The following is a 13,836-nucleotide window of genomic DNA, read 5'->3' as shown; positions in this document are numbered from 1 at the left end:
ATATTGAATAGGGCCGTATATGAACGAAAAAAAAAGATATTAAAAGATTGGGCTGAGAGATAGTAACTAGGGTAAGCACGCGCGGCACTGCAATTCCCCTGTTTCTACTTCACACTCTTCCCCTTCTCTTTGCTCTCCACACTCCCCCGCTTCTAGGTTATACGGCGCGCCCTATCTCTTCTCTGGTTCTCTTTTCTATCACACTCTCTATTATTTGTTTTTGTCTTTTATTTTTCTTCTCTATTCTTATTCGCATGTTTCTCGATTTATGCATATTACTGAAATCCTAATTTTTGTGTTATTCCTAGGGTGCACTTTCTTCAGTGACAGCGGCGCACCATCAAAGAACTCTTAGGGTTTGTCTTATTATTGTTGAGATCCTCCATCTTATCGTTAATTTTCGTTTTAAATCTGATTATATTTTCGTTATTTTTTTTTGCTTTCTTTTTGGTCGTTTAGAACTTAGTTCGTTATTACTTGATTCCTAGGTTTATGAATTTTATCTTCTTTACTAAATTTCAATCCGTGTTTCTATGGAATTTCACCTAAGATTTCGCCTCGTAATGCTGTTTGTTTATTTTCTTTTCTGTGTTTTGACAGTCTCTGAATTCCGAATATGACTTCGTTCCTGAAGCCTGAGAATGCCCTCAAAAGGGCTGAAGGTTTGTTCAAGAGATACTTCATTTAACTTTCTGTGGTTTATTCACTTGATGTTTGCCCTTGTTTCTAATAAAGAATGTAATCTGTTAATTTCAATGCACAGAATTGATCAATGTTGGGCAGAAGCAGGATGCTCTGCAGACACTGCACGACCTTATTACCTCGAAAAGGTACAGGGCATGGCAGAAGACCCTCGAAAGGATTATGTTCAAGTATGTGGAACTCTGTGTAGACATGCGCAAGGGACGGTTTGCAAAGGACGGGCTCATTCAGTACCGTATCATATGCCAGCAAGTGAATGTTAGCTCCCTGGAGGAGGTTATCAAGCACTTCATGCACCTATCCACTGAAAAAGCTGAACAAGCCCGTAGCCAGGCACAGGCATTGGAAGAAGCTCTTGATGTCGATGATTTAGAGGCTGATAAAAGGCCAGAGGACTTGATGCTGAGCTATGTCAGTGGGGAGAAAGGAAAGGACAGATCTGATCGGGAGCTTGTTACCCCTTGGTTTAAATTTCTTTGGGAAACATATAGGACTGTGCTTGAAATATTGCGCAACAACTCAAAGCTGGAAACTTTATATGCTGTAAGTTTTCTTGCTTTTTATTTTGTCTAAATTACTCATTACCTGTCGGAGTTTACCTCTATAATTAGGTTTATACATTTGACCGTGCGAAGTGACCCTGATGGATGATACTTGATGTTGTTGTCATCTCATATTGTACACTTGCTTGTAAAGAATGATAATTTGAGATTGCATTCTCATTATTATTTTTTAAATCTAGTTTCTAATAGTCTCAACGATATGCACAGATGACTGCTCATCGGGCTTTTCAGTTTTGTAAGCAATATAAGCGAACCACAGAGTTCCGCAGACTATGTGAAATCATAAGAAACCATTTGGCCAATCTTAATAAGTATCGTGATCAACGAGACAGACCAGATCTTTCAGCTCCTGAGAGCTTGCAACTGTATCTGGATACAAGATTTGAGCAGCTGAAAATTGCAACAGAACTCGAACTTTGGCAGGTTAGATGTGAATCACGAGTTATTTTAACTAGGTTTGACACCAAAAGATTGTTAGCAAATATAACATCATAATTTGCTTACCCATTTGTAGGAAGCTTTTAGATCTGTTGAAGATATACATGGACTGATGTGCTTGGTCAAGAAGACGCCGAAGCCGTCTTTGATGGTTGTTTACTATGCTAAGTTGACAGAAATATTTTGGATAGGCTCAAGTCATCTATATCATGCATATGCATGGTTCAGGCTATTTTTATTGCAAAAGAGTTTCAATAAGAATCTGAGTCAGAAGGATTTGCAATTAATAGCTTCATCAGTTGTTCTAGCTGCACTTTCAGTGCCTCCTCATGATCGCACTCATGGAGCATCTCATTTGGAACTGGAGCATGAAAAAGAAAGAAATTTGAGGATGTCTAATCTTATTGGGTTTAATATGGAAACTAAACCTGAAAGCAGAGAAATGGTATTTTACTTTACCTAATTGAAATCCAAAAGTCACAAGCAAAATTTGGCCTAATTTACTGCCCTCACGTAGAAATTTTCATTTTCTGACTTACATTTTGTTTTCTTCTCCGGTTAAACTTTTGCCATTTCCCAGCTCTCAAGATCATCACTTCTTGCTGAACTGGTAAGATATTTGTTTTCAGAATTATTTTTTTCACTATTTCTTTTCAATTTGCATCATGGAGATCTATTTGAAAGACAAATTACGTTTGAGTGTTGTACATATTAATTTTTTATTCTGCCCCTGCCAAATCAAGGATGAGTATCATGCCATGCCATGTTAAAACAAGGATGGAGATATATTGGACACTACCATGATTTTTACTGTGTATTTAATTTTATATAAAATGACTAATCTTTCTTTATGTTCAATTAGTAGGGAAAACGTAACGTAACTTTATTTATATCCTGTCTTTCTTTCTTTCTTTCCTTATATGTTTTTGTGTGTGGTAATCTTGAGGTGAATGTCTTCTTCAATATGGGTGACTACCAAATTATAAATGTACTAGTTTTTTAATAAGCAGTAACGAGCCTATTAATCCACCTTTTTATTTATTAAATGCGAGATTAGTTAAGATGATAAGTACCTTGCTCTCTAACTAATCTTGAGTTCAAGTCTTAGATAGAAAAATGTATTTTCTTTTATGAATATATGTGATGAAGGGCATTTTAAGAACACTAAATTATGCACCAAACCCCTTTCAATCCCCATTATGTACAGTACATATTAGTTTTTTAAGCTTGTGATTGTTTCAGATTAATCAGTTATATCTCTGTATAATTTCGCTGTGTTTAGAATAGAGATTTGTGGATTAGCCAGTCACAAATAAGATCGAAATATTTTTTATGCAATGAAATTTACTGTTATTGAAAAAAAGTGATGGTAATACTCCTATTTATGTAAAATTATACGTGCCATTACTTGCTTAAAATGATATAAGATTATAGGTTGATTACATGTGCAGTACTACTCGTGTAAGCCCAGCCTGAACTACTAGCTTGTCAAGAACTTTGATTGTTTAACCAAAACAAAGATGTATGCACTGACTGATAGACTGATGATATTTATTGATGAAATTCCCAGTTGCTGCATCAAGAATCATTTGTTATAATTTTGCCAAGTTAACATTCTTTGATTTGTTTTCTATATTCACATTATGTAATATTCTTTTCACCATGTCATTACTTACCCAAGTCAACATCTAGTCTTGATTACAAGAGTAACAGCAAAATTTAACTGCAGTGATTTGAGTAATTATGGTATAATTTGTCTGAAGTTTGTATCTTGGGGTTGTTCATTTACAGGCATCCAAGGGCGTGATGTCTTGTGTAACTCAGGAAGTGAAGGATATTTACAACATTTTTGAACATGAATTCCTTCCTTCAGATCTTGCAGTTAAGGTGCAGCCCTTGTTGGCTAAAATATCAAAGTTAGGGGGTAAGCTTTCCACTGCTTCATCTGTCCCAGAGGTGCAGCTGTCTCAATATGTCCCTGCACTAGAAAAGTTAGCTACCTTGAGGTTGCTCCAGCAGGTGCAATTTCATTTTTTTTTCCTTGTGGTAAGTAAATGTTTTAATTTGAGTTTGTTATACTAATGCACATTTTGGTCTTCTAGGTGTCTAATGTGTACCAGAGTATGAAGATTGAGACCTTATCTGGCATGATCCCATTTTTTGATTTTTCTGTTGTGGAGAAGATTTCTGTTGATGCTGTTAAACAGAAGTTTCTTTCAATGAAAGTTGACCACATGAGAAATGTTGTAATTTTCTGCAAAATGGTATGTGCACCTCAGTATGGCCATGTTACCTGGAGTCGGGCTTTATGATGTGGATCACTTGTTAGAAGTTCACCTGCTTGACATTACCAATAAGTTTTATTGCATGTTATACTATGTCATATTCATACACATTCCTTTCGATCAATAATGTATTTTGCTGAATCAGTTTACATTATAATTTAAATGAAATTAGCGACGGGGGTAAATATATTCCCGTAGGATGTTTAAAACTTTTGATGATCTATACTATGGTTGAGATGGGGAATGGTAATTGTTGAACAGTTTTTAGATGTTTATCAATATTGTCTCTTGCTCAATTTACACTTGCTTACAGAGTTTTTTTCCTCCTTTTTTAGAGTCTTGAGTCTGATGGCTTACGGGACCACTTGGCAAATTTTGCTGAACATTTGAATAAGGCTAGACAGATGATTTATCCTGCTGAAAAAAAACCTTCGAAAATTGGAGCTTTGCTTCCAACTTTGACCGAGGTTGTTGCCAAGGAACATAAACGGCTTCTAGCTCGAAAATCTATTATTGAGAAGAGGAAAGAAGAACAAGAGCGGCAGCTTCTGGAAATGGTATGATCATGTGATTTATCATATTCACGAGTTTGTGTTTTTTTTGTGCTTACATTAACATCTATTCTTGAAGGAGCGTGAGGAAGAATCAAAGAGGTTAAGAGTGCAGAAAATGAATGAAGAGGCTGAAAAATTGAGAGTTGCAACTGAATTTGAGCAGAGGAAAAATGAGAGGCTCCGCCAAGAGATAGAGGAAAGAGAAAAGGAAGAAACTAAAGCTTTGTATGAGGAAGCTGAGAAAAAATTTAAAAACTATAAGGGGAAAAAGCCACTTATTGAGGGGGTAAGTTGAGGTCTGATTGATTCTTTGTATTAAAGTGATTTGTTAGTATTAAAGGTTTTGACAGTAAATCCTATCCTCTCTAGGATAAAATTACCAAGCAAACCTTGATGGAATTGACTTTGAATGAACAACTCCGAGAAAGACAGGAAATGGAGAAAAAACTCCAAAAACTGGCAAAAACCATGGATTATTTGGAAAGGGCAAAAAGGGAAGAGGCTGCTCCCTTGATTCATGCTGCATATGTAAAGCGCCAAGAGGAAGAGAAGATTCTTCATGAGCATGAGCAGCAGGTGTGTTGGATTCTCTTGTTTACTAGAATTTAATTCATGCTTGTGTCATTACTCCTTCACCTCTTGGAAACATTTAAATTAGTAGTTTTTTTTAATGCACATGAGCTTCCACATGGCATTTTTATCATTGTAGTTAGTTTTAGTTTTGCACTGAATGGATTCAATGTTAATTTGATGCAGCAAGAGATTGAATTGAGTAGACAACGTCATGAAGGAGATCTCAAGGAGAAGGAGAGGCTTGCCAGAATGATTGGCAATAAAGTAAGTATTGTCAGCAGCTGGGCTTTGCCTCTGTTTAATATCACCATCTTAAGCTGATGCTTTTGTTATTTTTCTATGTAGGAGATATATCAAGAGAAAGTTGTTAGTCGACGCCAGGCTGAATTTGATAGATTGAGGAAGGAAACGGAGGAGCGGATCTCTAGGATATTACAGTCCAGGAAACAGGACAGGGAAAGGTTGAGGAAGTGGAAGTATTATCTGAATGTGGAAGAAGAGAGGCAGCAAAAGTTGCGCGAGGAGGAAGAAGCAAGGAAGCGCGAAGGTATGTACTTTTAACTCTGTCCTAGAACAGATTAAAGACTGCATCAATTTAACGGCTATTGGGTACCCCGTAGATGTTATCATCTTTTTTATGCACTTTCAAACGGCTCATCTTCTGTATTATGTTTACCAAACTTAATTATTCTCATCCTACAGAGGCTGAGAGGCGAAGGAAGGAGGAGGCTGAACGTTTAGCAAAATTGGAAGAGATAGCAGAGAAACAGAGGCAAAGAGAGCGGGAACTGGAAGAAAAGGAAAGACAAAGAAGAGAGGCATTGTTGGGAAGAGGTGCCGAGCCAGCTTCAAGGCCTACTGAGAGTCTTGCACGCCCACTCGAGTCTGGATCTGCTGCTCCTGCTGCAGCTGCCGCTGCTGCTGCACCAGCCCCAGGGAAGTATGTCCCTAGGTTCCGCCGTGAGAAACCTGATGGTGCAGCTGCTCCTCCTGAAACAGACCGCTGGAGTAACAGTAGCAGCCGGCCAGATGGTGACAGGTGGGGTCGTGGTGAAGATCGCAGATCAGCATTTGGTTCTGGTGTGGGTTCTAGGTCATCTTCAACCTGGTCATCCTCGAGGAACCCTCGTTAATCACCCTGTTCCCATCTGTTTAAAGCTGATGTCATTCTGGCCCTCAATTGGAGGGTACAATGCATAGCGTTGCCTGATGTGCGGTTCTCATGACCTTGTCGAGCTCTTTTTGTACTCTCCCCAATTTGAGTTCTAGAATTTTTTTTGATACTTGGTTCGTAAAATTTGTTTTATCTCCTAATGCATTCGGGTCCTAGATTATGCAACAATTTTCTATTTATGATCGAGCAGATTGGATATGGTATTCGGAATTTCAAGTCAGAAGTAATGCAGACTTAATTTTCGATGTGTTGGTACTATTATGTATATGTTTGCTTTAGTGTTCAAAAGCATGAATGCACGATTAACTTGTTTGAGTGTTTTTTTTTTCAACATGATTTTTACTTAAAGCGATATTTTTGTAGTTGGCAACTATTTCAATGAAAATGTCAAAAATATCTTTTCATGATGATTTTTGTTTAAAAAGTGTAACTTTTTTATTTGGCTACTTTTTAAATAAGGGTAGTGCTATGGTGAGGATGGTAAATTTTTTCAGCATGTGAGGAAAGGAGGTGGATATCCTCTTGTGGAGACATGTGTAGGGGTGGCAAACGGGCCTAAATCTGTCGGACTGACTCGCGTAATCCGTCAAAAAAGGTGGGCTGGGCTGAAAAATCGGGACCGCCAAATAGCAAAAGTTTGCCTAACCCGCACCGCTTAAATCGTGAGCTTTGGCGGGGCGGGGCGGGCTTCCCCGCCGGGCTAAGGTTTTTTTTAGTGAGGGGGTATTTTTGCAATTTTTTTTGCCAAAATCTAACTTCTTCCAACCTAACTTACAAGAGTATAAAGATAAAAATTGAGTGTTATGAATTATGTTTATGTTATTTTAGAGACAATATTTATAATTATATTTATTTTGCTTTGGAGAGAATATTTATACTTATATTTTGAATGAAAATTTGGTTTATAATTATAGTTATTAGATATTTATAATTACAAAGAATTTAATGTTTGTGAATATAAAAAATATAATTTTTTATGCCATTAGAAATTATAAATTTATTAATATGGTTGTGAAATTATATATATTACTTAGTAGTTAATAGTAAAAATAAATAGAAGAGGAGCTTTGGCGGGCTTAGCCCGCCAGCCCGCCAGCTTACAGTTAGGCGGGGCGGGCTAGAATTCTAGGACCGCCTCACTAGGCGGGCCAACCCGCTAAAGGGCGGGCTTCTGGCGGAGCGGGCTTCCCTGCTTGCCACCTCTAGACACGTGTTAGAGTGGTCTTGGTTACAAAAGACAGGTCCTGTCAGAAGTTCAGGTAGTGCAGGTGTTGTGGGCCAGCTTGATATTGACTGAGGCAAGATTAGGTTAGCAGTAATTGTGATGTGGTGATAATTAAGTTATTGGATTTTTCGGTGTTGAATCCAATGGTTTTTGTTAAGGGGTGGGCTTATGTTGTTACTGATTGGAACATAATAAAAAAGGTTGGGGAGATAACAAAAAACAAATAAATGGATAAAGACTTTTGTTAAGGGGTGGGCTTATGTTGTTACTGATTGAAACATAATAAAAAAGGTTGGGGAGATAACAAAAAATAAATAAATGGATAAAGACTTGCGTTATTTGGGCCGAGTAATTATTTTTTGTAGCTGGATTATTTTTAAAAAATAAATATATTAGGATAGTGTTATAACTCTTCTTCTTGGGGTTAGTCCTCATTTATTAATAATAATAATAATAATAATAATAATAATAATAATAATAAATATTATTATTATTATTATTATGTGAAAAAAAATATTAAAAATAACGTGAATAAATTATTTTTATAATTAAATTTAATTATTATTTCTTTATGTTTCTCATAAGTTATTAGATTAATTTAGTTGAACTTAGTTACTAATTAAAATGACTCAATTATATAATATCATCGTATTATATTTATATATTATATATTATATTTATTTATTATTTATTGGGTATATTTTTCACTAAATATATAATACTATATTTATTTGTAATTTTTAAATGAATTAATGAAATATTTTTTGCTAGACATTTGGACGATCATTATTTTAGTTGTTAAAATTTTCGTCGAAAATTAAAAAAAGTTGAAAATCTGAAAAGTGCTTTCTCCACCAGAATAACTGTATAGCTCAAAATATGTATTTATTCTTTTATTATTTTTTTTTTGGATAGAAGGCATTTTTTTCTTTATTTTTTATTTTTTTTGGACATCTTTACTTTTCGGACATCTCTAATTTAATAATAATAATATTATTATTATTTTTTAATTTAAAAACTTAGTATCAAAATTAAATAAAATTGTTAATTTAAATTACATCCATTTAAATTTTAAATTAAATTTTTTATAAATATAAATTATTTAAATAAAGTTAGATTAATTAAAAAATAAAAACAAAAATAATTATTACCCATCCCACCATTGACTTCATAGTTCATATCCTACCACACACTTGCTTTTGGTGTAATTTTTGTCATTGTTTTCTTTTTTTTTTTGTTTTTTTTTTTTGTTGTTATTATTATTCTTTAGGTCCATATCATATTTTTTGCTTGGTTTATAACGTTATTAGTTATTAGCATCATATTGTATGGATCACACAATATTTAGACTAGTCCTATAAAACAAAACCCAAATACCATAGATCAAAAAAATTTTTCGAAACACCAGACAAAAAGCCCAAAAAATTATTCATGGGATTACCAATTAATCATCCATTAACACTACCGACAACTCGGTGGACAATTTTTGCGAGTTCTGTGAATGCAACAGCACATTGCAGGGTATTTAGCAGCGTCACAACACGTGTCAACCCCTTAATGTAGCCACATCGTTTCAGTCGCTGAGGAAAAAAAATTCATTCAGCACAGTAGCATTGGCCTACTTATATATAATGAAATTGTGCAGAGAACACAGTATAAAAGTAAGGCAATACTACTGTACTGAATGAATTTTTTTTTCTCAGCTGCTGAAACAATGTGGCTACATTAAGGGGTTGACACGTGTTGTGACGCTGCCAAATACCCTGTAATGTGCTGCTGCATTCACATAACTCGCAGAAATTGTCCACTGAATTATCGGTAGTGTTAATGGATGATTAATTGGTAATCCCATGAATAATTTTCTGGACTTTTTGTCTGGTGTTCCGAAGAATATTTTTGGTCTGTGGTATTTAGGTTTTGTTTTGTAGGGCTAATCTAAATATTGTGTGATCCATACGATATGATGCTAAAAAAAAACAAAAATTACACCAGAAACAAGTGTGTGGTAGGGTATGAACTATGAAGCCAGTGAATTGGGTTAGGTGGGATGAGTAATAATTATTTTTGTTTTTATTTTTTAACTAATCTAACTTTATTTAAATAATTTACATTTATAAAAAATTTAATTTAAAATTTAAATAGATGTAATTTAAATTAACAATTTTATTTAATTTTGATAAACTAAGTTTTTAAATTAAAAAATACGCATATTATTACTATTTTTAAATTAAAGATGTCCGAAAAATAAAAAATAAAGAAAAAAGCACCTTCTATAAAAAAAATAATAATAAAAGAATAAAATACATTTTGAACTATACAGTTATTCTAGTGGAAAAAGTACTTTTCATATTTTTAACTCTTTCCAATTTTCGACGAAAATTTTAACAACTAAAATAATAATTGTCTAAGTGTCTAGCAAAAAATGTTTCATTAATTGATTTAAAAATTACAAATAAATATAGTATTATATATTCAGTGTAAAAATATACCCAATAAATAAATAAATAAATATAATATATAATATATGAATATAATACGATGATATTATATAATTGAGTCATTTTAATTAGTAACTAAGTTCAACTAATTAATCTAATAACTTATGAGAAACATAAAAAAAATAATAATTAAATTTAATTATAAAATAATTTATTCACGTTATTTTTAACATTTCTTTTCACATAGTTATTATTATTATTATTATTTGTTCATACCCTGACCCAACGATTAAGGCCCAGGATCCAAGTAAAAAGGCCCAACCCAAAGGGTTGACCTCACCTTTCACCAGATCAACCACTACGAAGTCGGTACTCGTCACGACTTGCTCTAAAGAAGTCGGGAACGAGGGTTAGTTGGCAGATAATCACTCATTTGAATGAGTAACTGCCCCTAGAATCTCTCTAACCACTTCCACGAGCCATATCTTAACTTCCCTAAGATAAAGGGACGGTTAACACCCTAGAAAAGTGGCACTACTCCAACGGTGGTTATTGGTTCACCACTATAAAATACACTGACACCCCTCAGGTATCTCTAAGTCCCAATACTCTCTAGACCTGCTAACACTCTTGCTGACTTAGGCATCAGAGTGTCTTTGCAGGTACCACCCCCCACTCTTTCGCACGCACAAGTCGGACGGAGGGCACCGAGTTGCAGATCCACTTGGGATCCTCCTCCTCCATACGTTTGGGCCAACCAACGCCGTCCAGCCCATTAATCTCCGGTTACCCATCGTAACATTGGCGCCGTTGCCGGAGACCCGACAGATCAACCAGTGATGGCGGATAGATCCCCTGAAGAGGGTCATGTAGAGACAGATTCTGAACAAGAGAATCTGAACACCGGAAATAATGAGGCAGACCTGACCCTTCACCAGGAAGCCAATGACCAACACAGGGAAGGCACCTCCGGAATAAAAAATCCGAAGGTGAATTCTTCAGAAGGGCACGAATCAGAGAAAGAGGGACCATCCCATGCAACTGAGCTCATGGGATTAGTCCACAGTCGCCTCGAACAGTTAGAACAAGAACGGGAGCGACAAAAGGAAACTGAAAAGAACCTAAAAGAGGAGATGGAGCGACGAAAAGAGTTAGAAAGAAAACTCTTAAAGTTAGAATCCTCCCTCAAAGGTCAGAACTCCCGTGACGGTAGAGAAGAGTCGCCCCTAGGGGGGAAGATCCTTTTAGTGAGGACATAATGAGGGCAAAAGTTTCGAGAAACTTTAGAAGCCCCGATATGGACCTCTACGACGGAACCACTGATCCGAAGCATCATTTGAGCAATTTTAAAAGTCGGATGTATCTGGCTGACGCTTCTGATGCTACGCGATGCAAAGCTTTCCCGACAACCTTGTCGAAAGCGGCGATGAAGTGGTTCGACAGCCTCCCCCCGAGGTCGGTTACCAGTTTTGAAGACCTCTCAAGGAAGTTCTTGATGAGGTTCTCTATCCAGAAAGACAAAGTAAAACATGCACCAAGCCTCCTGGAAATAAAGCAGGAGGTTGGAGAATCATTACGAGCCTATATGGAAAGGTTCAACAAAGCATGTTTAGAGATTCAAGACCTGCCCACAGAGGCAGTCATAATGGGGTTAGTCAATGGGCTTAGAGAAGGTCCCTTCTCACAGTCCATATCCAAAAGACACCCCATCTCTTTAAGCGATGTGCAGGAAAGAGCTGAAAAGTACATCAACATGGAGGAAAATGCTAAGCTGAGAGACCTGAGTTGGCGACCCGGGCACCCTCCCTCAACAAAAGAGAGGGAGAGAGAAACCAAGAAGAAGGAAGAACTCGGTCTCGATAGACCAAGAAAATATCACTCTTATACTCCTCTGAAAGTTTCTATAGTGGATGTATACAGAGAAATTTGTAACACCGAAAGGCTGCCACCCCCCAGACCCATTAAAAATAAAAAAGGGGGGGGAGCCACAGCGACTACTGTGAGTACCATAAAATATATAGTCACTCCACAAATGACTGTTATGACCTCAAAAATGTGATAGAAAAGCTGGCTAGAGAAGGTCGACTTGACAGATATCTCATAGAAAGGTCGGACAGCCATGGGAAGAGAAAGCGAGATGATGTGGATAGAAAAGACCCACCACCACAGACCCCGGAGAGACATATTCATATGATCTCAGGAGGGTTCGCAGGAGGGGGACTCACCAAATCTTCTCGCAAAAGGCATCTCAAGAGAGTCTACCAGGTCGGCGGAGAGTCATCCGACCTCCCCACCATTTCATTCACAAAAGAAGATGGGCAAGGAATAATCCCTGGACATGATGGTCCAGTGGTAATAACTATGATCCTGGCGAATGCCCACCTCCATAGAACCCTAGTGGACCAAGGAAGCTCAGCGGACATCCTTTTTAAGCCCGCTTTTGATAAACTAGGGTTGGATGAGAAAGAGTTGAGAGCTTACCCCGACACCTTATACGGACTAGGCGACACGCCAATAAAGCCACTGGGATTTTTTCCCCTCCACACCACTTTTAGAAAAGGGGAAAAATAAAAAACTCTGAGTATAGACTTCATAGTCATCGATGTAGGGTTAGCATATAATGCTTTAATCGGCAGAGCTACCCTTAATCGACTCGGAGCGGTGGTATCCACTCCCCACCTTTGTATGAAATTCCCGACCTCAGCGGGGATAGCAACGGTAAGGGGGGACCATAAATTGGCAAGGAAATGCTACAATGAAAGCCTAAACCTGAGGGGAAAGGGCCGAGAAGTCCACACTATAGAGCTCGGAGGTGCAAGGGTTAAAGAAGAGCTACGACCACAGCCAGGAGGAAAAACCGAAGAGATACAGGTCGGCGAAGAAGAAGGGAAAGTCACTCACATAGGAGCCGACCTAGGGGAAACCCTAAAACAAGGGTTGACTAAGCTCCTAAGAGATAACTCCGATCTCTTCGCCTGGAAGGCCTCCGACATGCCTGGGATAGACCCCGAGCTCATGTCTCATAAGCTCTCGGTTTACCCGGGGTCCAGACCTGTACAACAAAGAAGACGCAAGCTCGGCCCAGAACGAGCCCTAATAGTAGAAGAGCAAGTACAAGCGCTCCTAGAAGCCGGCTTCATCAGAGAAGTCAAGTACCCAACATGGCTAGCCAATGTAGTGCTAGTCAAAAAACAAAATGGTAAATGGAGAATGTGTGTCGACTATACCGACTTAAATAAGGCCTGTCCCAAGGACCCTTATCCACTGCCCAGTATTGACACCCTGGTAGACTCCAGCTCGGGGTATCAATACTTGTCATTCATGGACGCCTACTCAGGGTATAACCAAATCCCGATGTATGAGCCAGATCAGGAGAAAACATCATTCATCACGCCCAGAGCTAATTTTTGCTACGTGGTCATGCCGTTTGGATTGAAAAATGCAGGGGCCACATACCAGAGGCTGATGAATAAGGTGTTTGCCTCTCACCTTGGGAGCCTAATGGAAGTATACATCGACGACATGCTGGTAAAGACCAAGAAAGAAGTCAAACTCTTGGCAGACCTCTCACAAGTCTTCGACACCATAAGGTTACACGGGATGAGACTAAATCCCGCAAAGTGTGCCTTCGCGGTAGAGGCAGGAAAATTTCTAGGGTTTATGCTGACACAAAGAGGGATCGAAGCAAATCCCGATAAGTGTAGAGCTATCCTGGAGATGAAAAGCCCGACTTGTTTAAGAGAGGTCCAACAGCTAAATGGTCGACTTGCAGCCCTCTCCAGATTTTTGGCAGGATCAGCACTAAAATCCCTTCCGCTATTCTCCTTATTGAGAAAGGGATGTCAGTTCGAATGGACTCCTGAATGCGAGGAGGCGTTCCAGGA

At 37.6% G+C, this 13,836-nt stretch overlaps 1 protein-coding gene across 2 annotated transcripts; it reads left to right on the top strand.

Annotated features, from left to right (window-relative positions):
* Positions 1-6,534, top strand: LOC112758903 (eukaryotic translation initiation factor 3 subunit A). 2 transcript variants are annotated; one of them, XM_025807691.3, is made up of 15 exons: positions 1-156; positions 309-356; positions 601-662; positions 764-1,245; positions 1,473-1,688; positions 1,780-2,148; positions 2,284-2,313; positions 3,495-3,722; positions 3,806-3,967; positions 4,324-4,545; positions 4,619-4,828; positions 4,912-5,118; positions 5,299-5,379; positions 5,461-5,662; positions 5,818-6,534. In XM_025807691.3, the coding sequence occupies exons 3-15, from the start codon at positions 617-619 to the stop codon at positions 6,246-6,248; spliced, it is 2,886 nt and encodes a 961-aa protein (XP_025663476.1). In that variant the 5' UTR covers positions 1-156; positions 309-356; positions 601-616; the 3' UTR covers positions 6,249-6,534. The 2 variants fall into 2 exon arrangements, with proteins under 2 accessions (XP_025663476.1, XP_025663475.1); XM_025807690.3 differs by having other exon boundaries at positions 1-185.
* The last annotated feature ends 7,302 nt before the right edge of the window (positions 6,535-13,836 follow it).

Source organism: Arachis hypogaea, chromosome 16, assembly GCF_003086295.3.
Source record: "Arachis hypogaea cultivar Tifrunner chromosome 16, arahy.Tifrunner.gnm2.J5K5, whole genome shotgun sequence".
In the NCBI taxonomy this organism is placed as follows: domain Eukaryota; kingdom Viridiplantae; phylum Streptophyta; class Magnoliopsida; order Fabales; family Fabaceae; genus Arachis; species Arachis hypogaea.
This window is presented reverse-complemented; position numbering and strand designations above follow the sequence as displayed.